The sequence below is a fragment of the Gymnogyps californianus genome, unplaced genomic scaffold (genome assembly GCF_018139145.2).
Source record: "Gymnogyps californianus isolate 813 unplaced genomic scaffold, ASM1813914v2 HiC_scaffold_36, whole genome shotgun sequence".
In the NCBI taxonomy this organism is placed as follows: domain Eukaryota; kingdom Metazoa; phylum Chordata; class Aves; order Accipitriformes; family Cathartidae; genus Gymnogyps; species Gymnogyps californianus.
This window is the reverse complement of record NW_026114246.1, coordinates 231,177-256,718: the sequence shown is the minus strand read 5'-3', so window position 1 is coordinate 256,718 and position 25,542 is coordinate 231,177. Positions and strand designations below refer to the sequence as shown.

Below are 25,542 nucleotides of genomic sequence, written 5' to 3'. Positions count from 1 at the left end.
TGGAAGTATATTTAAGTCAGTTACAATGCCTTTTGGTCAGTCAAGATTCCTTGTAAACAAAAACCGGAGGGATTGGCAAGCAGAAAATCCAATAAATAAACATAACAGAAACCAACATGCAAGTTTGTTAAAGTGGAAAAGAGTTAACATCAGTGAAACAAAGAGATGAGATCATGTGGGTAAGCTCTAAGGAATGGACTTTTATAGTTTACAAGAAAAAAGAAAAGCTTAGCTTTACAAGCAAGAGACCTCACAATAAATAACACTGCTCTTCCCCTAACGAATAAATTTCTTCAAAAAACAAGGTGTACAGTCAACCAGACATTTTATGTATAAATTATAAAACATGACACAGTATAAATAAATGTCTACCAGACTCAACTATATGTATACTTTTTTTCTCCCCAAAATAAATAAGCATACACTTATTTACAGTATGGACATTGATTTAGTGCCCAATGGCTGTTCCAATAGTGATGGAGGTTTTACCACTCTAGAATGGAAGATACAGGAAAGCTGTAGTCCTGCTCTTCATCTTCCTCTTCTTCCTCTGGGTCTTCATTAATGGCTAGATGGGGGAATACAGGGGAGCTGTTGTTTAAATAAGGACAACAACAGCGCAGAAGCAGCTCAGTGCATGTTTTCAAAGCCCTCTGAACAGCCATAACACAGCGTTGCATTTTATGCGACTTGTAGTGAGATGCTCTTTGGCATCTGCTGTTATGCAATAAGGTTTTTTATACATAATCTATGAAGTCATAACTGCAGAAAGTTCTGAAGAATCAATGGCTCAGGTTTTATTGGCAGATTCCTGAAATCAAATAAAAAGCGCTCTTGTGTTCTAGGTTTAACTGCTTTGTGTCCTTCATTCAGAGTTAGTAGAGGCAACTGTGCTAAACCAGGTGCCCATGTGCTACTGTTAAGCTTGTTCTTTTGGACACAGAGTTTATCCAGGTGTTAATAAAGCAATCAGCAAAGCACACGAGAGCAGACAAATTAGGAAAAAATCACTAGAATTATGCTCCTAGGGCAACCTCTTTCTGACAAAATGACTTGTCCTCACAATAGCCCCAAAACCCCAACTTGAAAGCCAACTGGTTGTTGGAGATCTATTGCATTTTATCAGTAACCAAAGTGTGTGCATGATAGATACATACTTATATGGCACCTGTACCGTATCTCAAATCTCTAAATCAAGCTTTCTTATGTTTAAAGGTGTAAGTCTTCATTACCTAGGGATTGCCTTCAGAGTTAAAAATCTCACTTACAGTTGCAAGATCCAGAGTGCTTTACTTCTAGAAGCACACCCATGGAGCAGGCTGCCTCTTTCATGGCACGCTCGCTTAGGTAAGTTGTGTTATCGCTGGCACAGACTGCCTCGTCTGACTTGCTTTCAGGGCATGGCTCATCGCAGAGGGCGCACCGACCTCTGCCAACCTTAAAATCCCACAAGCATTTCTTCCCAGCACTGCACTGAATGTCTTCACAGGATTTGGCTTCTAAAAATATACACAGGATACTAGAGGTAAGTGAAAAGACAAAGGAAAAAGAAAAGCAACAAACAACCCCAAACTCCCTTTCCCCCAATGAACTGTGAATAGACAAAGCTCAGATGCAGTAGATGTGATGATACTTGCTGATTTTACTAAAGCAAGTAGTCCCTTGGACACCATTGCCTGTCTATATGTGGAAGAGGAAAGACAGCTGTGCCAGCAGAGCTTGGCCCTAGGAATACAGAATTACATTTGCCAATTGTACATGACCTTCCTGCTCCATTTGATGTCAGTGGAAATTCAGCTCCCCAAATGAGCAGTAAGTGCAGAATTTGCCAACACATTCAGCATTTCTAAATAAATTATTTTTAAACTAAAACACATAGAGTAGTTGTCTGCAAGATTGGAAAGGGAATTCACCTCAACCTATGCCAACTAAAAGCAGCCTGGGACTCCCCCGAACCCCCCCAGCAGTTTTGGGGAGCAGAGGCTGCCCTGAAGGTGCTTCCTCGTAACATGCTTCACTATCACTCATTTCTGGAAATCACAATACAAAATGTCAGGATGCACAGAGATTATTTTCCTATCTTCACCCACCAACTGTCTCCAAACTCTGCAATATTTTTAAAGATGAAAAAGTGATCAGATGTTTCCAATTAAGTTAACACAAGCTTTGCTAAGACCACTTGAAGACAATTGTTTCCAGGAATCCAGATCCACTGAATACTGAGACCTTGTTATGCTGTAACCATGTCATCATCTATTTAATGGCGGGTACTTCCCCTTGGGTACTAATGTCAGCACCCACAACGATAGCAAGAGAAGCAGGATCAGGCCCTCTACTGCCTCACCCCTTTTGCAATCTTTTCTGGGGCAAAGCTCAGCCTGGCTCTCCTTTTCCTGGAGGGGAGCACAAACCCAGGCTGCTGGAAGTCTCTCCTCCTCCCCAACGCTCACTACATCCATCCAATTCCACACACGATATTCTGAAACAGCTGATCGAGGAAGCTCCCCTCACCCTTACCCCTCCAACCGAGATACCTACTGATGCATTTTCCTTCGTAGGCTAATCCAATGGATCTGCCCAGTAAGCAGGTAGCTTTCCTCAGGTGGCAGGCACTGGCATAAGTTATGCCGTCATTCCCGCAGAGATACTGTTCAGGGGAGGTAGGCTCTGGGCAAATTCGATTACATGTCACGCAGTAGGCATTATTAGTTTGGTCAACCACACACGTGGAGCTGCCTGGGCATAAAACATCCCTACAGGTCTCTGAAATAAAGACGGAAACACACAGCGATTAATAGGAGATCCCAGAGCCCCAGCGAGGAGTGAATGGGTGACACAATGAAACAAATGATCAGATAAAAGCCTTCAGCAGCTCTCCTCATTTAAGGGCCGTTGGAGGAAACTTTCCTATCTCAAGGTAGCTGGTGGGACACAAGTGCTGCTAGACTATGGGGAACTCTCAATCCAGCTATGTCCTTGCTTGTTGAGCATGGTTTAGTTACTGTCTCCCAGCATTTGGAACATCACTCTGGTTCCTGTGGGGAAGTATGTCCAACAGCTCCTCCTCCCTACACTCAGACACACACCCTTTGGCATTTGAGGGAGATCGGATTAGATTTGCAAACCTACTTTTGCATTTGCCCTGATACTGGACTTCAAGTTCGGGCTGTTCTTTACATCTGGCTTTGAGAAGGGCACACTCGTTCCTGTAGGTTTTCCCATCTAAGCCACACACGGGGCCCTTCCAAGTGATATTAGAGCAATCCGGAGCACAAACACACCGAGGTTTGTTCTTCTTGTTCATTTTACATTTCTTCCCGGGTCCACAGTCCACGTTCTCGCACGTTTCTGATGGAAGGAAAGAGGCACCACTTTAGTACCGAGTGTGCAGAACAGACCTAGTGTCAAAACTGCTTAAAGAAAAAAAAAGGACACCGCACCGTGACCCCTGGGCATAAAGAGAAAACACCTTTCCCCTCCCTCCAGGAAACAGCACTCGAGGGAAATTCCCCCCGCCAGTGAGGGCAGTGGGGGAGAGGAGGTCGCTCCCCTCCTCCCCCCGATGTGCACGGTGGCCGAGAAGAAATGGGGGTCCCCTCACTGATCCCGGGTCTGGTACGAGACGCGCCTCAAACCCCCACCGAGGAAGGAAGCGGGAGGACCGCGCTGCCCCCCTCCAGATCCTTCCCCTCTCCTCCTCCCCCAGTCCAGTCCCTGCCTGAACCGCTCCTTAGCAAGAAACAGCTCGCCAGCACCCCCCTCACCTTTGCACGGAATGCAGTTTGGGGCTCCCCCATTAAAAATCATCCACTTAAAAAGCGTGTTGTCGTTGACGTCCTCTTCCGTCCACGAAGTTGTCAGGCGGCCGGTCTTGCAGCACTCCTCCTTGCTGAGGTCGGTTTTGTAGAGGACCTGGCAGCGGCCGTTCCGCGCCTGCCGGAGCCAGCAGTTCCCAGCTGCGGGGGGGGACGGACACCCAGCCGGATCAGTGGCAGTCACCACTGACCCAGACACAACACGTGCGCCTTGCAATGACTTTTACTAGACTGTTTACTTTTATTTGCCCCATTTCATAACCCGCAGCTACTCCGGGCCATTTGGGAGCGCAGTTTAAAAAAAAAAAAAAAAAACAAAAAAACAAACAACAAACAAAACCAAACCAAAAAAGCAAAAAAACCCAACCAAAAACCACAAAAGAACAAAACCGAAAAAAAAAAACCCAGAAAGAAAGAAAGAAAAGACCCGATCAAAACAGGACGAGGCAGTTTTCGGAGGTATTTATTCCATATGTAGAGCAGAAGGAGCACTGCCGGCACGTGACAGACGCTTGAAAAGGATGTGCATTTAAAAGGGAATAAAAAGAAAATCGCGCTTGCAAATTCCTTCCTCCTCCCCCTGCCCTCTTCTCCTCACCGCGGCTGCACAGCAGCATTGTTTTAGTGCCGCACAGAGTTTCAGTCCCAGCCCATTTTGCAATCTGCACAAATTGGGAACATTTGCTGTTAGCAAAGTCTTTCGAAATCTCCACATTTTGCTGCTTCTATTAACAAATGTCTTTCCTTCACTAATATAAGTTAGCAGAGCTCAAAAAAAAAAGTGAGTAAAGTGTACAAAATACAAGGGCACATAGAGTAGGAGGTCCCTACAGAGTTTTAAAAATCGATCAAGCTGGAAAAGTTATAGGTGCCATCTCCCCCGCAAGCATTTCAGAGGAAAGTACACTGTCCTTAAACTGGATAGAGTGGGGTTGTTTGGGGGTTTTTTGCCTTTTTTTTTTTTTACTAGTATCCCTGTTATTTGTGGAGTCAAGCCAAGAACATTAGTCCAAGCAAATCCCCCCTTTTTAGCTGGAGAGTTTTGGTTGGAATGAGTCTCTCGTGAATAACCAATGTGACTTCTCCAGCAACTCAATACCAATTGATTCTGGTGACAATCCAGCCAGGGCTCGATCCTGCCTCCTTACTCCGATGGGAATGTACCGCAGCGAGGGGTCAGGATCGGCCAGCCGAGATGTCGCTGGGCGCGGGGGAAGATCCCCGCCCCGCTAAAAATCATTGAACAAACGACGCCCTTAAAAAAAAAAAAAGGTTTTGCGTCTTACAGTTGCCTACATTAGCTTAACTTATGCTCTAACTCGGTGGGGGGAAGAAAAGAAAAAAAAAGAAAAAAACAATGATAAAACAAGTGATGGTAAGACATCCAGGTTGTGGTTGGAACACGGATAAGGGAAAAAAGCCCCAAAACTAAAAATCAATATTCCCTTGTGTCGAAAGAGGGCTCTTAAGAGTTGTCAATATCAGGTTCGAGTTTGTTTTTTTTTCGCATGGAAAAAACCCCTAAACTTATTTAAGCATACTCTTCAGTGCAGGAGAGTTTACAACACAGTAATATTTATTCACAAAAAAAAAAAAATAGAGGGGGGGGAGGAAATCCCAATATTAAAGGAATGTCCGGAAAATGACCACTTATTGGTTTCTAAAAATGTCAGCTGTAATCGTGGGGGCTCCCCATCACCACCTCTCCTTCCGTCAGGCAGGCGAGATAAAAATCTGAGCTAAATTACCAACAAACTTTGAGCACTCATTCGGGAGCCGAGACTGGGAAAGTTCCCTCGCGATGCTGCTCTTCGTTCATGCTGCATAATAACAATAAATACCAAGAAACATCCTCATCTGTCCTCTGTGCCTATGCAGAGCAGTGCGAAGATCCGATCAAAAAGGAATCTAAATTACACCTCTGCACCTCGGTACAAAGCAATCCCATGCCCACAGTTAACTTCTGTCCTGTTGGACCTTGGAGAGAGGCGTTTAACACCGCAAGCAAACTAAAACCGTGCCCGAAAGACAGAAAACAATAGTAATAATAAAGAAACATATCTGCGAATAAACAATCTGGTCTTACCCTGCACTGTGTGATCTTCCATGAAGTGGCACAGAAACATCAGGAGTAAGAGCATGCCCGGGTGGATTCTCTGATTTAACATCCTCAGTATAGCAGGGAGTGAGAGACACACAGAAACAGCGTGAGGGGGAGTAGGGAGAGGGAGCGAGCACTAGCCAGCCTGCTTATGATCGCTCTATTGAATGAACGTCAGGCTCTGAATGCAGTCTCTCTTTAAATCTATACGGGGGTCTTAGCTGTCTGCGGTGGGCGGTCTCCTAATGTGTGTGTGTGTCTGCTCGGGGGTGGGGAGATTTAAAAAGTTCAGTGTGAATCAGGTGACATTTTCCACCTTCTGGAAACCCTCTCCAATGACCTGCTTTAGGTGCACGCACACACAGGCGCGCACCGGAGTGCACCCGCGCAGCCCCACGCCAGCCCCGCGCGGCGGAGACGCCGGAGCTGTTAGCGCAGCAGCGGGAGGCAGCGCAAGCCCCGGCCGCGCCCGCGCAAACTGGGAGGCGCGCGGCGGGCCGCGCCCGAGCCGCGGGGGCAGGCGATCCGCAGGGCTCACCGCCGCGCGAGGGGCGCCCCTGTCCCCACGACGGCGCGGGCGGGTGCGCAGAGGTGCGGAGGCTGCCGGGGCGCGGAGCGGCGCCTGCCCGCCCGGGGTCGGCTCCGCGGCCGCGGGGCGCTGCCATCCCCGCGCGAAGTCGCTGCTAATAATAAATCCCACTCCCCGCACCTCCGACGGGCGGGAGACGGCTGGCGCGCACACAGCTCGCTCGGCGGGACTCATCCCCAAAAAAACCCCAACCAACCGACCAAACCCAAACAAACAAACAAACAAGAACCAAATAAAAGTTTAATACCTAGGGCTGTGCCCAAGTGACAGCCTTTTCACCGGGAGCCCGGGAGGACGAGACGGGAATGGGGGCGACGTAGGCGGTCTCCTTTCAGAATCAGAAAAGATTGCAACATCGATAATGATCTTCTAGAGTACTAGTTTATTAAGCACAGTCTGGCATTATTCTCCCCTTAGAAAAGTTGGCGGTCTCTCATTTATAACACTTTTTGGCACCGCTGAATGAAACTGAGTAGGCGATATTTCCTTTTATACAAAACGATTACTTAACGGAAAATGGTATTGTTTATTCAAAATCTGCCTTTTAAATTTCGATTCTTTCGCTTTTCTGAGCCACCAAAGCACAACAGACTGCGAAGTATGCAGACAGGAATGCCCGAACAGTGCCGGGTCAGGGGCCGGTGCGCCGCGGCCGCCCGCGCCCTCCGCCCGGCCCTCCCCACACTCCTCCTCCCCGCTCCCGCCCTCCGGCTCCCCCCACCGCCCGTCCCCTCCCCACAACTGCAAATAACTCAGTGATAACAGATTTTTTTCCACCAACTGCAGGAGGTGGTGCTAATCTTTTAATAAAAGATCCCATTACAATGGGATCTGTCTGGACAGACTATAATAGATACAGAAATACAGCCGTGCTAATATTAGAAGACAGTTGTTTGGGTGCCTCAGACCGGGCCCTGGTCCTGCTTTGAAAGTGGGCATGAATCACAATGTCCCTCGGTACCACTTGCGGTCACATGCATTAAGCAGCAGACTGGTAAATGATTGACCTCTCTGCATTTGTTTTGTTTTGTTATTATTATGATCATCGTCCTGAGCAGCGCCCGGGCATTTTGAGCACTTCAGAAGCTCCGGGACTCCACATCCTTTTTAATCTTTTCCCAAATTGATGCCACTCTCTCTCTCTCTCCCCCTGCCTCTCCCTCCTCGCTCGCCGGAGCAGCGTTAATGCAGGGTTGCTTAGTGCCCTCTAATGGCAGACGACATTAACAATTAATAGCAAAACGCAAATAAAGGGCCGGTTTCAAAAGCTATCTCTCCTCCCGGCGGGGACGGATCCTGGGCGCAAGGTGCCCCGAGGGGCCGGTCCCTCCTCGCCCTTCCTCCCCCTGGGCACGGCTCAGCCGGGGGGCGCGGGGCATCCCCTGCCGGCTGCGGGGGCAGCGAGCTGGGCTCGGCCCGTCGCGGGGCGCGTAGGAAAGGGCGCGGAGCTCGCCGAGGCGTGGGGGTCGGAGACCTGGCTGCCCTCGCCGCCCCCTCCCGGGCGCCCCTCTCCCGGGTCCCCCTCCGACTCGCCCCGCGGGGCTCCCGGCCACGACCGGGTGCGGCGTCGCACCGCCGCCTCACACCTCCTGAAGCAGCTTGCCTCCCCCGGGGGCAACGCCGGGGCCGAGCTGCTTCTCACCTAAGCGCGGGTGGCCCGGAGGGATCCCGGCGGCAGCGCAGGGAGCGCAGGCGGCTGCTCCGGCTGCTCCCGAGCGAGGAGGCACCGTCCGTCCGCGATACCGGGGCATGCTGCGGGGGCAGGCTCACTTTTTCTTTCTCCCCCCCCCCCCCCCCCCCCCCCCAGTTTGTTTGTGTTTTTTAATAATTGGCCAATACGGTGTTTATCCTGATAATGTTTTCAATTATAGAGAGGCATTTTCAGGCCGTATTCCTGGAAATGAGATGCCGGATGGGTCGATAATGTTTGCACATGTGCTTCATGCATGCATCATCAGGAGATCAATATGATTGCACTGGTATGGAGATTTGTATCACACCTGTTCTCTGACATCACATAGAAACAGCTGCTGTTTCTTTTATTGTTGGGGTTTTTTTTTCTTCTTTTTTAAATGCTGAATATTGGGTTTGTGTGTAACAACATGTCAGGGATATAGTGTATAATCAAAAATGCTTTCTTCTTTTTCACTGTGTGCCTCCTTATACAACTCCCCCACCCCTTTCTGCTTTGCAAACAATCACATTTAAATTACCCAAAAAACAATAGGGTCGATCTGTAACTGAATTGTTAGGCAGAACACAAAAAGAGTGTTGTTCTCAGCCTGACAGGTTTTAAAACTTCTTTCTACCAAGAAGTGTATGCATTTTAATATATATTTTTGAATGTGAATCCAATCTTTGCAGCTGGCCCTGATCTTGGAATAATAAAACCTTTTAAAAAAACCGTATATACTAACATTTCAAACTTTTGGAAAGTTCAGATTTAGCTCTCAATGTACATAAAATGTATGTCTTTGTCCTATCTCTAATATAGCTGTAGCTACAACAGGCTCCATAATCCAAAATATTAAGTGGCTGGTCTCTGAGGAAAATTGCAGCAAAATACTGAGCAGGAGGAAAAATAATCCCCAAGTGTAACCTTGTGTGACATGCTATTAACATACATACATACATATACATATGGGGAATATTTATTTTGTGATAAGTCAGTATTCATTGTACTAGTATAATGTATTTCCTTTTACTCTCTTCCCCTCAACATGCTGCCTCTCAACAGAGGAGCGGTTGCCTGTATCGAGAATGGACCACCTCAGGACCGTCTCTTTGATAAGGAGCATGTCCGCATAAAGTTTTTCGAGGATGTGGATAGGACTCCAAGCAAAAGCTGATTATTTGGAAGGGATCTGGATTTTGGACGAGAGAAAATGTGAAGGCCTATCCTGGCATTTCCCAACCTAACATTCAAGGGAGAGGAAAAAGACTCAAACACCCTCCTGTGATCCTGGATGCATGTATCATCCAATGTGGTTTCTCATACAACTGGCTTCTCCCACAGAGCAAGTACTCAAATAAAGGTAGAACGTCCTCTTCTGGTAGGAGAGAAAACTTGTGAACCTCCTTTACTCTCACCTAATTGTCCTGATTATCACAAAAAGAAGGACCTGTTTCTGGAAAACTGCACTTTTACAAAGGTTCCCCTCTTTCACATCTTAGATATCAGATTTAAGGACTTTTCTGAGCACCACTGCATTGTTCCATTTTATAAGCTTGCTTTTTTTTTTTCAGTATAGGGCAATTCAAGCCTTCAACAGCCTTTTCTGCTGTAGAAATTTCATGTGCTGTTTCTCAGCATAGAATAGCATAAAAATTTGGATTAAAATGGTTCATTTCTTGATTTGGCCAAGACTTTTTAATGAAAAACAAGCAAACCAATTCCTGATAAAACTAAGCTCCAACTGAATTCTAATATTATGTTCTTCAGGTAGTGGATATGTGTGCTATTACACTGAAATTATTCCTACACATAAGTGAAACTGTTAAACATAGAACTTATATTGTATGCTATTGGTAAGTGTTGTGCTTACTAGATGAATACAAGTACATTGAACAGTTTTTTTTTTCTTTAAGTTGACCTAAAAGTTGATGTTTGTTTTCAGGTAGCGGACAATGGATTGAATTAAGAGGTAGTAGGGATTTTATCTAATAAATATCACCGGAAAAAATTGCAAAGAGAATATAAGTTTGATCATCAGTAGATATTTGGCAAGTCACATCTGAAAACCTGTCATCACCTTTGTCCTGGTTTCGGCTGGGACAGAGTTAACTCTCTTCTTAGTAGCTGGTACAGTGCTGGGTTTTGGATTTAGTGTGAGAATAATGTTGATGATAACACACTGATGTTTTAGTTGTTGCTAAGTAGCGCTTATCTTAAGCCAAGGACTTTTCAGTTTCCCATGCTCTGCCAGCAAGCAGGTGTGCAAGAAGCTGGGAGGGAGCATAGCTGGGGCAGCTGACCCGAACTAGCCAAAGGGATATTCCATACCATGGAATGTCATGCCCAGTATATAAACAGGGGGGAGTTGGCCAGGAGGGGCGGATTGCGGCTCGGGAACTAACTGGGCATTGGTCAGCGGGTGGTGAGCAATTGCATTGTGCATCACTGGTTTTTTTCTTCCCCCCCCTTCCTTTTTTTTGTTATATTCCTTTTCATTACTATTATTATTATATTTCATTATTACTATTGTTAGTATTATATTTTACTTTAGTTATTAAACTGTTCTTATCTCAACCCACAAGTTTTACTTTTTTTTCTTTCCTTTCCTCCTCCTCACCCCACTGGGAGGGGGGAGGGGGAAGCGGCTGCGTGGTGCTTAGTTGCTGACTGGGGTTAAACCACGACAGCCTTTGACCAAGACAGCTGGAAACAGGTATGCTATTTGAAACTCCTCCCTGTGGTTCAGTGGAAGGAAGGAATTGAGCATCATCAAGCAGTCCTCTTGTAGGCGAGCAATTTGCAGTTTTAATAATCCACCCTATGATAGATGCTCGGACTGTCTGGAGGGCACCCTCAACGTTTAGCCTGATTCATTGTGGTTCACAGGAAGAACAGGACAGTGTGACTGTGAGTACTCTGATCTTAAATACAGAAAGTTTCTGGTAGCCCATGGAGGTTTAGCAAATCTGTGTGTTTGTGGCTTTGTTCAGACCATAGAAAGGGCATGTAGACAGGTGGCCTTCACATTTTAGGTCAGATAAAATCGACATATATGCGGTATGAGTCAAACTGACCCCTTTCCTACCTTTTATTGGTGATTCCGGGAGTAATAACAGAATTGTGTATCGCTCTGCAGTTTGGTGGATACTTTCCCCGACAAGCTGTCTTTGGCACTCCAAAGACATTTTCTTCTCTTGTGTTGGCAATACCACGAACCAGCACTGAGGAAGTGCAGCAGGCCTTATTATTCAGTACCCATTGCAAACAGGATGTGATGTGGTAAGATGAGGTTTAATGTGTGAGTGGAATAAAAACAGGTTGCTAAACAAGTTACAAAAGCTTTCCAGGTTATTGAAAACCTGGACAAAAGTACAAAATTCCAGTGGAAAATAGGAGTGGAAAAAATTGTAAGGAAAGCATTAAAACCATTAACTGAGGAAGTTAAATGAAAAATGATAAAGAAGTATACTGATCTATTGCTTTACTGATCTGATCTATTGATCAGATACTTTTCTGTATAATTTCAGAGAACAGAAAACAACTAGAAATGCACACAGACCATGGAATTTCTAGGGCAGAAAAAAGACTCTCCCCCTGTTGGGACTGCAATGTTGTCAATAGCAGCAGGAATTCTGACACTGATTCTAAATGAAATTTTGAAAACTTAAAAAAAAAAAAAGAAAATGTATTTATTGCTGAAAACCTGCTCAAAACATCCATTTAGGATGCTACTGTTTTAAAGGAATGCCTAAATGCCAGAAAGGCAGCACCACCAGCTCTAGACAACCCATTTCCACGTAAAGGCTTAAGAAGCGGCGTAGTGGGAGGGAGCATGGAAAGAGCAAAGCTGTCAGATAGAACAGCCCCTGGAAGGCCATTTCAACTTGGGCAGCATTAAGCTAACCTTTGGCTGTCTTAAGTCACGTGCTAAGTGCAGAATGGCTCTTCCCAGCTTCCTGACTGGCAAATTGCCTTTTCTACTTCCACAACTCTGCCAAGCAGAGCTACGTCACACTTGGTGATATAACTTCAAATTTTTAAGTTCAAAATATAGATGAGGAGCATTGTGCTTTAGGAATGGTGGGGTTATGTGTGGTTATTGTATTTTTAAGGTCTGGAAATTTCTGTGTGGCAGACTTCAAAAGACATGTCAGTTGGCAATCAGTTGCAGCTGGAACAGGATTGAAGACTAAACCCAAGATTAAAGTGAGGACGGACGTAGTTTGTAAATAACTACTGTGAAAATTCAATTAATTTTTGCTATTTGTTTTTCTTCTTGTTAGTTTGATTCTATTAAAATTAACGTGGAGGGCATATCTGAATCATTGGATATATGGAGTCACATCATTTTCTAATCCAGAAAAGGCTTCATTTGACTGTAGATCCTGGCCTGGAGCTTAAATGGAATAAAAATCACTGTTAAGAGTGATACGCATAGCCAACTGTGACAAGCTCAATATAGCATGGCAAAAAGGGTAACAAATGGACAATTTCCAGCTCAGTGCATGTATCTGGTGACGTACTGGATCTTGTTTCTAGACTGAGAGAGTAGGTGCTTGAGTATGTCAAAGTTACAGCCTTGTTAGGGACAGATCATTAACTTCTTATTGTGAGGTTTGTATTTACTTTATTGCCCATCAAGGAAGCAGATCAGTTTTAATAGTTTACTTTCAGAGATTAATGGAACCAAATGGATTTTAGACTGCTGTTTAGTCAGTGGCAGCTTATTGGCACATTATCAAAATTATCCTACACAGTACATGCGATAAACTCCAAATGTCACCTTCTAGTAGTGTTGCACATATTGGTGAATATATAGCATGTGAGGAAAGAAATGAATTAGACAGAGCCCCCAGCAAAAATAATGATCTAAACCAGACTAATTGTGACAAAGAATTTTAGAGAAGTTAAGGTCATGGCTATGATGGAAGTAAAGAAAAGCTTTTTTCCCAATTGTGATGAGCTTATTTATTTTTATGAGCAGAAAAGGAGTATCTCATTATTATCCTGATTCTTTCAAATTTTTTCTTTCGTAATGAAATATATTTATAAAAAGCACTTAGTGATAAAACATTTTTATTTCAAGATCTGCTACAGCATCAGACATGTATGACAACTCTTCATAGATCATCAAAATTTTCTTTTCAGTCCATTAAAAAGCACATTTCTGTTATCGCATTGTGTTGGGTTTGTGTGGCGGGCTTTTGGTAGCAGGGGAGGGGCTACAGGGGTGGCTCCTGTGAGAAGCTACTAGAAGCTTCCCCGGCTCCAAGTCGGTCCCGCCTCTGGCCAAGGCTGAGCCAACCAGCAACAGTGGCTGCGCCTCTGTGATAGCGTATTTAAGAAGGGGAAAAAGACTGCTGAAAAACCTGCAGTGGAGAGAGGAGTGGGATGTGAGAGAAACAGCCATGCAGGCACCGAGGTCAGTGAAGAAGGAGGGGGAGGAGGTGTGCCTGAGCAGAGGTTCCCCTGCAGCCCGTGGTGAGACGGCAGGCTGTCCCCCTGCAGCCTATGGAGGTTAACAGTGGAGCAGAGATTTCCCTGCAGGCTGTGGAGGACCCCACGCCGGAGCAGGTGGCTGGGCCTGGAGAAGGCCGTGACTCCGTGGGAAAGCCCATGCTGGAGCAGTTCGTGGAGGACTGCAGCCCGTGGGAAGGACTTGCATTGGAGAAGCTTGTGGAGGGCTGATTCCCGTGGGAGGGACCCCACGCTGGAGCAGGGGAAGAGTGTGAGGAGTCCTCCCCTTGAGGAGGAAGGAGTGGCAGAGACAATGTGTGAAGAACTGACTGCAACCCCCGTTCCCGTCCCCTTGCGCCACTGCGGGGGGAGGAAGTAGAGGAATCGGGAGCAAAGCTGAGCCCTGGAAGAAGGGAGGGGTGGGGGGAAGGTGTGTTTTTAAGATATGGTTCTATTTCTCATCATCTGTATTGGGTTTGCATGGCAAGGTTTTGGTGGCAGGGGGGGCTACAGGGGTGGCTTCTGTGAGAAGCTGCTAGAAGCTTCCCCTATGTCCAATAAAGTTAATGCCAGCGGGTTCCAAGACGGACCTGCCGCTAGCCAAGGCCGAGCCAATCAGCAATAGTGGTAGCGCCTCTGTGATAACATTTAAGAAAGGCAAAAGAAGTTACAGGGGAGTAGCAGTTGCAGCCAGAGAGAGCAGAGTGAGAAGATGTGAGAGGAACAACTCCGCAGACACCAAGGTCAGTGAAGAAGGAGGGGGAGGAGGTGCTCCAGGCGCCAGAGCAGAGATTCCCCTGCAGCCCGTGGTGAAGACCATGGTGAGGCAGGCTGTCCACCTGCAGCCCATGGAGGTCCACGGTGGAGCAGATATCCACCTGCAGCCAGTGGAGGACCCCACGCCAGAGCAGGTGGATGTGCCCGAAGGACGCTGTGACCCCGTGGGAAGCCCGCGCTGGAGCAGGCTCCTGGCAGGACCTGCGGACCCATGGCCCCGTGGAGAGAGGAGCCCACGCTGGAGCAGGTTTGCTGGCAGGACTTGTGACCCCGCGGGGGACCCACGCTGGAGCAGTCTGTTCCTGAAGGACTGCACCCTGTGGATGGGACCCATGCTGGAGCAGTTTGTGAAGAACTGTAGCCCGTGGGAAGGACTCACGTTGGAGAAGTTTGTGAAGGACTATCTCCCGTGGGAGGGACCCCATGCTGGAGCAGGGGAAGAGTGTGAGGAGTCCTCCCCCTGAGGAGGAAGGAGCGGCAGAAACAACGTGTGATGAACTGACCCAAACCCCCATTCCCCGTCCCCCTGTGCCGCTCGGGGGGGAGGAGGTAGAGAAAATCAGGAGTAAAGTTAAGCCTGGGAAGAAGGGATGGGTGGGGGGAAGGTGTTTTAAGATTTGGTTTTATTTCTCATTATCCTGCTCCGTTTTTGACTAGTAATAAATTAAACTAATTTTTCTCCAAGTCGAGTCTGTTTTGCCTGTGATGGTAAATGGTGAGTGATCTCCCTGTCCTTATCTTGACCCACGAGCCTTTTGTTTTATTTTGTCTCCCCTGTCCAGTTGAGGAGGGGGAATGATAGAGCAGCTTTGGTGGGCACCTGGCATCTAGCCAGGGTCAACCCGCTACATCATCCTACTCTGATTTGATTGGTAAAAATTAAATTGATTTCTTTTTCCCCAAATCGAGTCTGTTTTTTGCCTGTGACCATAAGTGGTGAGTGATCCCTCCCTGTCCTTGTCTTGACTCGCGAGCCTTTCATTATATTTTCTCCTCCCCATCCCGCCGGGGGGGAGGAGTGAGCAAGCGGCTGCATGGTGCTTTGTTGCTGGCTGGGCTTAAACCACGACATGCATAAACAACAGTCAATTTCCAAAATGAATTTTTAGTACAAATTAAAGGTATTATGCTATATTAAGTAAACAGCACTGCAAATAACTGTAGACTTCTCTTACTGCAGTGCAAAATAGTGGTATCTGTGGACCTCCTAAAGTCTTATTTTGAAGTCAGGCTTTTATGGAATAAATATGACTACAAATATTGGCTAATAGTATGGGAAGGAAGAAGATCCCAGGGTCATTTATGCTTTCTTTTGGGACCTATTGCATACATTTTTTTGAAGTGGAGGCCATGCATGGACTGCTGAGAGTTTGTTGGCTTCACAGTATGTGCTGTGAGAGTTGTCTCCCTCCAGTAGCACAAAAACTGGTTTATGTCCTCCTAATATGCTCCCAAGAAGGGGGTCTAGGAGCCTTGTGGCTTCTCTTCTGTCCACTAACTTGGTTAGTTCACATATGCTTTCTTCTATGCTTGATCAAGAGGTGACTTGAGGAGCCAGAAGTCCTGAATAGAAGGATTGATATCCAGACTGCCAGTCCTTAGGGTATGGTAAGTTCTCTTCCTCCTTGGATGTCTGGAAAAAGAGTAGATAGTGCATCTTCTGCGCACAGGGCAGCCAGTTCAGTCACGGGTTTGCAGGACAGTCCAGAACGCATGGGTTCGAGCTTCTGCTTTCTTGTCTCTGCCCTGGCCCTGACCTCTTCTAAGGATCAACCAAGTCCTTGGTTTCCTCCGGTCATCAGAGCGAGGCTGATACCTGTGGGGCCTCCAGCTCTGAGAACCCGCTAATCCTTAATGATTTCATTGTACAGGACTGCTGTGAGAAGAGGAAGGGTAAGCATGGAGATGATCTGATTCTCAGATGAGAGAGGCTGAGGTAGAGACAGGAAAAGGGCTTTAGCCATTTTCCCACACAACGTGCCTATCCTATCGTGACTCCAGCTGCTGCTCCAGAAGTGTGTGTGTCTTGCACAGATGTGGCATCACATCTGCTAGCCTTGTATGAATAACCTGGGTATACTAGATTGTGCTTGATTCAGTTCCTAAACAAAGACATTTAATGCCATTTGTAACAAAGTGATGTGCCCAAAGGCATATGGATAGGCTGTGGAATAGCAGGGAGAAACCCCAAATCCCAACTAAATCTGTTTCCACTGGCCTTCCTTTCTTGCTGCTGTGTTACTTTATCTCATTTACACATGCAAAAAACCTTGGATTGGCCCCATGCTTTAAAATGTGAAATGATAAAGAAAATTTGATTATTAAAAGAAAAAATGTTTCATGAATGCATAATAAAATCCTGACATTCAGGATTTGGTCTGTATTAGGTGGCTGTCTTTTATCTATATCTATTACATTTACTATTTAATCACTTTTTCTAAAGGCTCGCATGCAGGTGCTTAAATAACCTTGCAGACCCAAAAGAATTATCTGAGCTTCACTCGTCAAGTTTGTGCCACTTTCTTCCATTACAGGAAGTAGAAGGTAACAGTGGTGTGGCCCAGGGTCCATGTATTCCTTATTTCTAGCCTCATAGTTCCATCTTAATTGCACAAACTTGAAAGTCCCTGTTTCCAAGTCTAAACTTGATCTGTTTCTAGTCCCTCATCACACTCATTGGCCATATTCTGCTGAGCTCATTGAACTTTTTGAGCATCCTTCATGGGATTCAAAAGGAAGATGAAATTCTGTGGTGGTGATGGTGAGAAGGTGGTGTAGTCTCCTTTCCAGCTGCGATAAGACAGCTTTGTGTATAAAGGAGGCCATCTCTGCAAATGGGAAAAGACACAGTATAGTCCAAAATTGATCTGTTAGATCATTCAAACTCCTAAACTGAATGCTGTAATAGTGCTATCCACTATGTATGAGCAAAACCAGCAAATCTGAGAGAGTCTTGGCAGGCCTCTGTTTCTCTATAGCGATAGCAGTAATGGTTAACTAGAGGGTGCCCTAGGTCTCACTCCTCTCACCAGAGATTCTCATAAGCCTTTGCTTTTAATGGCTGCTTGCCTCAGTGAACTGCAGTATTGCCAAGGTCAAGTGTCCTGAATGTATGCGTATTGTGAGGTTTGACTCAAACAAATGAGCTTAAATAAGTAGTTTTTAATTGAGTTCTCTTTCTTTCCTACTTTCTGGTTTCTGAGATGGCAATCACATTTTCAGGTCTTTCTGCAGAACAATGACATTTTGCAAATAATTTTTTTAAAAATGAAAGCTGAGATTCTTATATGTGGTCTGGATTCCAGTAGCTAGCATTTTAAGAAGACCATCAAATATGTCCTTGATAGAAACACAAGGTATGGGGCCATGCTGGTCTTGAAAGATGTGAAAGCAGAATAGCAAAAGTGGCCTACTTTATGGAAATATGATTGTCAGAGAAAGATACTTTTCTACATATTAATTTACAGAAACTCAAGAGCTTTTGGTGGAGGGGCAGGGGAGAGGGAAGGGAAAGGAAAGTGTAGGGGTAAATAATGGAATAATTAGAACCTCCAGAGAGGACTGTAAAGTAGAGAATCAAAACAAACTTGTGCTATTAGCTTTCTGTTGGTATTCACAGTATTTTGGCAGAGAAAAAAAAAGAAAAAATATTAAAAAGGGATCTTAGCAGTAAACAGATAGTAAAGGAGGTTTTGAGGAAGAACTTGAAAATCTGAAAATATATTGATTTAAAATAATGTTAACTACTCCAACCTGACTTATATCTACAAAGAATTCATAAAATAAGAGAGACATCTTGAGGAGTACGGATGAATTCCATTAGCTCCATTCTTCTTAGATGTCTTTGATGTCTGTGTAACTTGCTCACCTATTGGTAAAACAAAGGAAAACAGAATAAAGGAAAGCATTCCCGAGACCTAAGTCAAAACTGATTTGACATCCATTTGGTGGAAAGAAAGTGCATCTACAGCCAAGTGAATGCTTTATCCACAAAATTTTGAAGCATGCTTTAGTAACCTGCTACTAGTTGTAAGGGACTGAAAGAGTTAACGTCTTTCAATGTCTCAAACATTGTAGCAACCAAGGTACAGTCTGCATAACAAAGAGGGTGGGACATTAGCAAGAAGTTGGCTGGCATGGACACAGGGGGCCTGCCAAGGGTATGCAGTCCCCTGTTCTGGCAGAACCAGCCTGGTAACCCACCGCATATGGCCAGGGGCCACACAAAGCTTATTTGAGGAGGGGGCTTGTAGCTCCTTGGAAAGTCCCTAAGACCACCACCCCAATAAGCCGCACATGCTCAATAGGTGAAGAACCATCTGGAATACCACCATATATGTCCAGAACTGTCTAGAATGAACCCATATAAGTCTTCAGGAGGCGTGACTGTGGATGGAGATTTAGACTATAAAAGACACAATTGCAAAGAGCCACGTTGGGTGTGCTCGCCACCGGAGGACTACAACCCAGAGCAGAGACCATCGCTGGATCCAAGGGTGGTGATATCTTTCTTTCTCTTTCTCTCCCCTTTTCTCGTATCTCTCTTTTTCTCTCTCTGTTTTCTGACCTTATTCTGGGCACATAAGGGTAATATCATTGCGAGTTTGTCGCGGTGATATCATTGCGAGTTTGTCAGGGTAATATCATTGTGAGCTTGTCGTGGTAATATTGCGAGCTTGTCGTGGTAATATCGTGGTGAGGAGTTTGTCGTGGTTATACCGTTTTGCCAAGCCACTATCTGTTGTTTTCTGCCAAGTTTTAAGCAAGTTTTGAGTAAAGTTGTGATCTGATTGAACCTCTCGAGTAATTGTCATTGCTCCGGATTACCGCACAGAGAATCAAAAGATTAACCTCACCCTCACCCACCGAGTGGGACGGGACACTAGTAAAACACAAATCCTTAAAAGAATTAATTCTGAAGTATCTCAAAGATGAAGGCATAACAAATCTAGACAGTAAGAGAAACATTTGAGCATCAGACTGTGTTATTTGGCTCCCACTGCAATATCCCAAAATTCAATACTGCAAGTGAAGTAACTGACTCTTTTGAGGAGAATAACAGCATACCAACAATGTAACTTGCAATGTCTGGAACCACTTAAAAATGAAATAAAAGTAATATTTTTACTCTGCCTTGTTTAAAGATGCACATAATTTTTAAGATCTTCTTTAAGCCTCCTAAAAACTTTGTTAGCACATGCTCATCACTGTTATCCTGCAGCAGGACAGATGCAGGCAATTTTTGTCATTTTCTAGGATATTCTAAGAAGATTGCAGTATGAGGGTGTTGATTTTATTAATCTTAGTTAAAAAAAGAGAAAAACTCCAAAATGTACTTTGAGCTTCTCAGAAATAAAATATTCTTTTCATGGAAAATGGAGGTCAAATCCTGGACAGGTTCCAGCCCCAAGTTAAAAATGTAACAACTTGACACAAAGATGAATGGTCACAGATAAAAGTATGTCTGGATGTGGGGAGAGAAGGTAGATAGTAGGGGTTTATTTGCAATTAATTTTTTCTTTAATATTTTAATATTTTGCTTAAAGTGATAGGATGTTTGTGATTCAATTACAGCAATGTCCTTTTAGGAGCAGAATTAAGATTATCTTCAGATCTGATCTCTCTTTTTTGAGCATTCCTGTTCAGACAAGATATACAGGTAGAGGTGATGCCTGTTATTAGACCAGGGTCCATCTCTTTCTCAGTTACATGGTTATTATGCATGGCCTGTTATTTCAGCCAAACTCTTCTGCAAAAATTCTTTTTTTATGCTGTAAACATGCTTTATCATTAAAAAAGTAGTTCTTTTGTATGGTGGAGCTTACATATCATTGAGCATCTTATTTTGTCTTAATGTCTTATAATCAGATTAGTTTTCTTGTTCCATAGGCAGCAAAATCAGACTGAGAAAGATTTGTAGGGGGAGCTTTGAAGGCTCAGAGACACCAGCTGGGGAAAAGGACAACATTTAGGGTGTTTTATGCTTCATAAATTGTTCCTGCAAGAAAAACTAGTGGTATAAAGTAGAAGCTGTACCCCTGTATTTGGAAAATTAAAATTAGCACTACACTGAGGCAGAGCACACTGGCCTGCCTGTTACTGCCACTGCTTAGGCTTGTCCTTTAGGCATAACCCTCTAGTGGAACAGGATGGGATTTCAGTCACATATGGGAAATGTCTCCAGTGTCTTTCAAACAACGTGCCACGAGGGATGCTCCCACTGAGACCACTCTAATCGCATCAGAGCTCTGATGCTCTGAAAGGCCATAATGAAAGACAGATGTTTAGCATGCAGCTGTCCAGAGGGGCATTTTTGCTGTGTTCCTTGAGGAGTGTTCCCACCAAGTCCATGGGAACCTCACAGTCTAAGGCCTATGAGGTGTGCCGCCCTCTCGGATGTCCTGTCTCTGCGCAGTTAATTCATGTCACATCAAGGATTACACGTGGTTGCTCTAGATTCCCTCATGAAGCCTTACCTGTTTTGCTGATGGTTTCTGAGCTTTGGTGGCCATTCTCCTTTTGTGGAGAAAACAGAAAATAGCAAACTTGTATTAATCTGGATTCCTTGTAAAGTAAGTAAATAAAAATCAGCTGCAGAGATCCCAAGGTGAAAGGAAAATGGAAACTCCAGGGTTTTTTTAGGGAGATGGGTGGAGGGACATCTTCAGGATCATGAGACTGATTCCTTTTAAATTCAAATTGTCAGTAGCTACTTCTTTGACTCCCTTCTCCACGAATTTCACCAGATGACCTTTTCAAACTATGATGACATCTTATTTTGTTCCTGGAGTGGCTTCCTTTCCCCAGGTATCTCTAAAGAAAGATGGAATTTGAGGTACACAGATCAGTTGCTTTCAGGAAATAATTGTTACCACTGACTGGGTATATTAGCTGCTGTCAGATTTAAAGGGATTATTCATCCCATCAGAAATAGCTGGGAACCAAAGAAACAGTTTTTATTTCTCCCAGGCCGTAGGCTATTAAGCATTTTGCAAGAATACCTTCAGGAATCCACTGCTAAGGAATAAGGTATTGGATATAAATGGACTGACATTGTACTGGTAAGGTTAATTTGCAAAGAAGAAAGATGGATTTGGGGTTAAAATAGAACACAGCAGTTGGAAAATCCCTACTGGTCTTTCTTGTGTCATTCTGAGAAACTAATTTCATTTGTTTTGTCCTAGGTCACTGTAAATTTACGGTAATGCTAATATATCTGCATGTTGTAATATGAGTGCAATTATGAATGAAATATTTGGTCCTGGCCTATTTTGAAGCTCTGCTGTCAAATACAGAATGTGCACCAGGTAGCTGCAGGGATAATGCAGTCACCAGTGCTCGGATTGTCTGTCTGATAACCCAGATGAGGGAGGACCCACCTGCATGCTGCACTGGAGGTGGAAAGGGAGTCTGCCTCTAGGGAGGGGAGGAACATGCTGTCCCTTAACAGCATATGATCTCTTCTGTCACATCCTAACAGTTCTGGTGGCACATGCTGAAAGAGGGCACAAAAGGCTTCTGCCTCATGACTTTCCCTCTGCTATTTGCCAACTGTGGGGCAGAAGGGAAGGGGAGAAGGACAGGTATCTGTGTAGGTGAGGGTACAAGCCAAATAAGTGGAGGCATGGAGTAACTTCCTTTGCTGGCCCTGAAATCAAGATAGATGGTAGCTGTGCAAGCAGCTGCGCCTCTGCTTTTGATACTTTTACCCCTAAACACATCAGTGCTAGTGCCAGTTGTTATCTGTCCCAAGCCTGCTGTTTGATCCCCACAGCTCTTTTTCCTCTTCAGGTGGGATACTTATTCCAGGATTGCACAGGACTTTGTCCCGCAGTCTGACTTAAGTAAGTCAGTATTTTTAGATTTCGAGGAAACCTTGCAAAGTAGCTATGCAGTTTGTTCTTATCACTAGTTCAAGCTTCGGGGGTTGTAGAATGACAGACTCTGAGTACCTACTATGTCATCTGTAGAGGCATGACAGTGAAGCTTCTGACATAATTCACCCATTATATGGGTAGGTCAGCAATTAAAAAAATGCAAGAAACTTGGTCAATGAACAGACCTTACAGGTGCAATACACAGCCAGGCATGACAGTTAAAATTAACATTTCAGCATGACCTACCTAGCCACCTATATATTTCATTAAGCAGAACTTGTAAAGGGCCTTGTGGAAGCACCATCTGCTGATTTCCAATAAAACTGCAAATGTCGTGGAAACTTTCTGCTGTTTGTTCAGTGTTGAAATGGGCTCAGTGCTAAATGCTAAACCCAAGGCGCTTCCAGCTTGGATCCAGATTTGAATCAGAATGAGTTGTTTATGTTGCTCTGTAGTTTATGGAGTGCTTTTCTTTCCTACGCAAGTTAGTGGAGAAAAACTACTACAACCTGAACTTCTCTGTGCTTTCCAGACCATGTGACGTATCTTCTACAGGATTGTTCCTGGTACTTTTAATAATGACTCTTCATGATATTTATAAACATCCCAGGAGATTCCACTTCCTGATTACTTACATGATAATTATACAAAAACAAACCACCTAGGTCTAGTTCAGGGCCAAGATACAGTATGCCAGCTGGATACACTAGAGTCAGAAGCAATGACTCATTTACAGACCTGTTCTCTGCAGTCATTTATAAACAAAAGAAAAACATTGTTAAGGAAATAGTGGTTGAATGGATTTTCATAATAGTTTCTAGGTAGAACAACATGGAATACATTAAACCCAGAAAACATAAAGGGAATGTGATATTTTACTATACTGAATCATATGAGAAGAACCAGGGCATCCTATTGCATTATCAGATTTCTTTTTATATGTGGACAACTCTACTTCATCTTACAGGATTTAGTCTGAAGAGCTCAAGAGCAGGACATACGTTGTGCTTCAGAGTTAATGAGAATACTGTAAGTAATGGTGAGAGCTGTCTCATAATGCTGCAGAATAGTTTTACAGAGAAGGTAAAGCATGACTGTCTTCCTCAGACTAATTGTATAAATAAAATTTGTGGGACTACTCACATGAGTAGAGTGAGAAATATTTGACCCATGATCTTACATATCAAATATCTTTACATTATTAACAATCTATAAAGTTGGATATAAAAATGTGAATTGTTAATGCCAAACTTATGTCATGTGGAACAGGAAGAGAAAGAACAGAGTCTTTCCTATATGGTTTGTCAAGACCTTTTTCAATAAACTTTAAGTGGCCCATGGCCATAGGTGCAGATTATAAATTCACTTGGAGGCAGGTGTTTCCGTGGCTGCAAGGGAACTAGTGCCAACATGTATTCACAGACTATATCCACAATATTCACACTAAAAGTATGTGCCAGTGCTTGCAATAGACAATAAATGGAAGTAAGCTTATGATGCTGGAACAAATTTCCTATCTACTGAAACTAAAGCTGAAACCATAAATACTACAGCTGGAAGATTTTTTTTGATCTCTGTCACCATTAAGATTCCCATCTCAGATGTTTTGCTTGTAATAGTTCTGTTTTGAAATGTAAAAACATAAGAGAGTGATTTTTTTCTCTCTTTTATTTGTTCATCTCTCTCTCTCACACACAAAGATAAAGGGTAAAAAAAAGGAAATTTCAGTTCTTTATCTGGGACACAGAAATGATGATACTGAGTGGGCTGGTGCCTCAGTGCAGTAGACTATCTCTGACAGAGATCAGCTCTGCCAGAAGCTTCTGAAAAGATCCAAGAAACCCCAGGGTAGACAAATATGGAATAATGTGACCACAGGTAAGATTCTTCATTGTGATAATAAGTTAGTGATCAGCTCTGTGTCTGAAATGTGCATCTATGCTCTCTTAAAAAAAGGGAATCTGTCTGCCTTATGTAACTGCAGCAGTTTTGACCTGTCACAGAGTCTAAGCCTTTTGAATCCCGCTAAATTCTTTTCCTGGGTTTTTATCTTGTAGCAATGAGTTTAACACTTAAGTAAAGCAGGTTTTTTCATCACTACTAAAAATAGCTCCTATTTTGATGGAAATGTGAATTAGAAACATATAATTTGGGACCACAGCCGTTTAGATTCTTATCTCTGATCATTTCCAGTATTGAATTCTCCAGAAAGGAGTGTGGAGAAATATATGATGTACAGCACAAAATGTTTGGACTATTAGTTGGAAACATTTGGAGCTCTCTGCTTCAGTGCTGCTTTTTTGTCACAGTGAGCTGCACAGGGTGCCTGTGTGCCAAGGGAGGATGACAGTGACAGAGGGAAGGAGCGGGGGAACTTCAGCCCCACTTTCTGCACCAGCAGTCCCTTGCAGTGTCCCAAGCTCTCCAGTGGCGAGTAAAAAAGGTCCTTTTCAAAGACAAGCATGCTGTCGTCCTTGCCAGCTTGTGTTCATGTCAGGGCTGTGTCTGAAGGTGGCAGGAGGCTGGGCTGCAGCAGGGTTGGGTGACACACCTGCGGGAGGGCAGCTTGCTCCTGGATCTGTTGCTCTCCTGGGTGAGCAGAGGATGCTTCCCAGGGGTGCATAAGCCACTGAAATGCCGCACTTGGGGCTACGTTATAGGAGTGTTTCCTTTCTAATATTCAAAATGGATTGCCTTTTAAATTTGTCTCGTTGTTTTATGAGGACAAAGAGTAAATAAGATTATGAATGTTTGTTATGGGATTGCCTAGTGACCATCTGTGGGCCTCGTTGTAGCCATGGTTCAAATTTAGAGTAATAGACAATTCCTAATTCTAATATCTTAACATCTAGAGCAGACAGATGAAGGGTAAGAAAAGTGGCAGAAAATGCAAGCAAGATAGGAGTATTCAATTTACATCCTTCATACCATTTTATTTTACAATGTATGCTTGCACAGTGGCTGCTGGTTTTATTTATTTCCAAGCTAAATAGTCCTAACATTTTAAGACTATGGAATCCTCACGGCTGTAACATGCTTATCAGCTGTCTCTAGTCACTTTCTATTTCTGTTAAATCCTTGCTTAGGTGGAGTAATCAGAACAGAACATAATATTCAACATGAGGGCATACCACTGATTTGCATAACAGCATTCAGATATTTTCAGTATTATTCCTTATTACTTGCTGACCAAGGCAGTTGGAACAGATGTTTCCCCTGAGCTGTACACAATGACATCTAGCTGGTTTTTT

General features: G+C 44.2%; 1 protein-coding gene across 1 annotated transcript; it reads right to left on the bottom strand.

The window, feature by feature from the left end:
• Positions 1 to 485: 485 nt before the first annotated feature.
• LOC127028609 (follistatin-like) lies at positions 486 to 5,983 on the bottom strand. Its single transcript, XM_050914330.1, has 6 exons — positions 5,902 to 5,983; positions 3,765 to 3,956; positions 3,130 to 3,348; positions 2,539 to 2,763; positions 1,269 to 1,499; positions 486 to 568 (listed from the first exon to the last, which is right to left on the bottom strand). The coding sequence occupies exons 1-6, from the start codon at positions 5,981 to 5,983 to the stop codon at positions 486 to 488; spliced, it is 1,032 nt and encodes a 343-aa protein (XP_050770287.1).
• Between the last annotated feature and the right edge of the window lie 19,559 nt (positions 5,984 to 25,542).

Excerpts from the sequence above, each read along its gene's own strand:
- LOC127028609 (XM_050914330.1), bottom strand. The coding sequence starts at position 5,983 with ATGTTAAATCAGAGAATCCACCCGGGCATGCTCTTACTCCTGATGTTT. Across the intron at positions 1,500-2,538 it reads CTACGAAGGAAAATGCATCA|AAGCCAAATCCTGTGAAGAC; the intron begins GTAGGTATCTCG and ends GTATATTTTTAG. Across the intron at positions 569-1,268 it reads GCACTCTGGATCTTGCAACT|CCATTAATGAAGACCCAGAG; the intron begins GTAAGTGAGATT and ends TCCCCCATCTAG.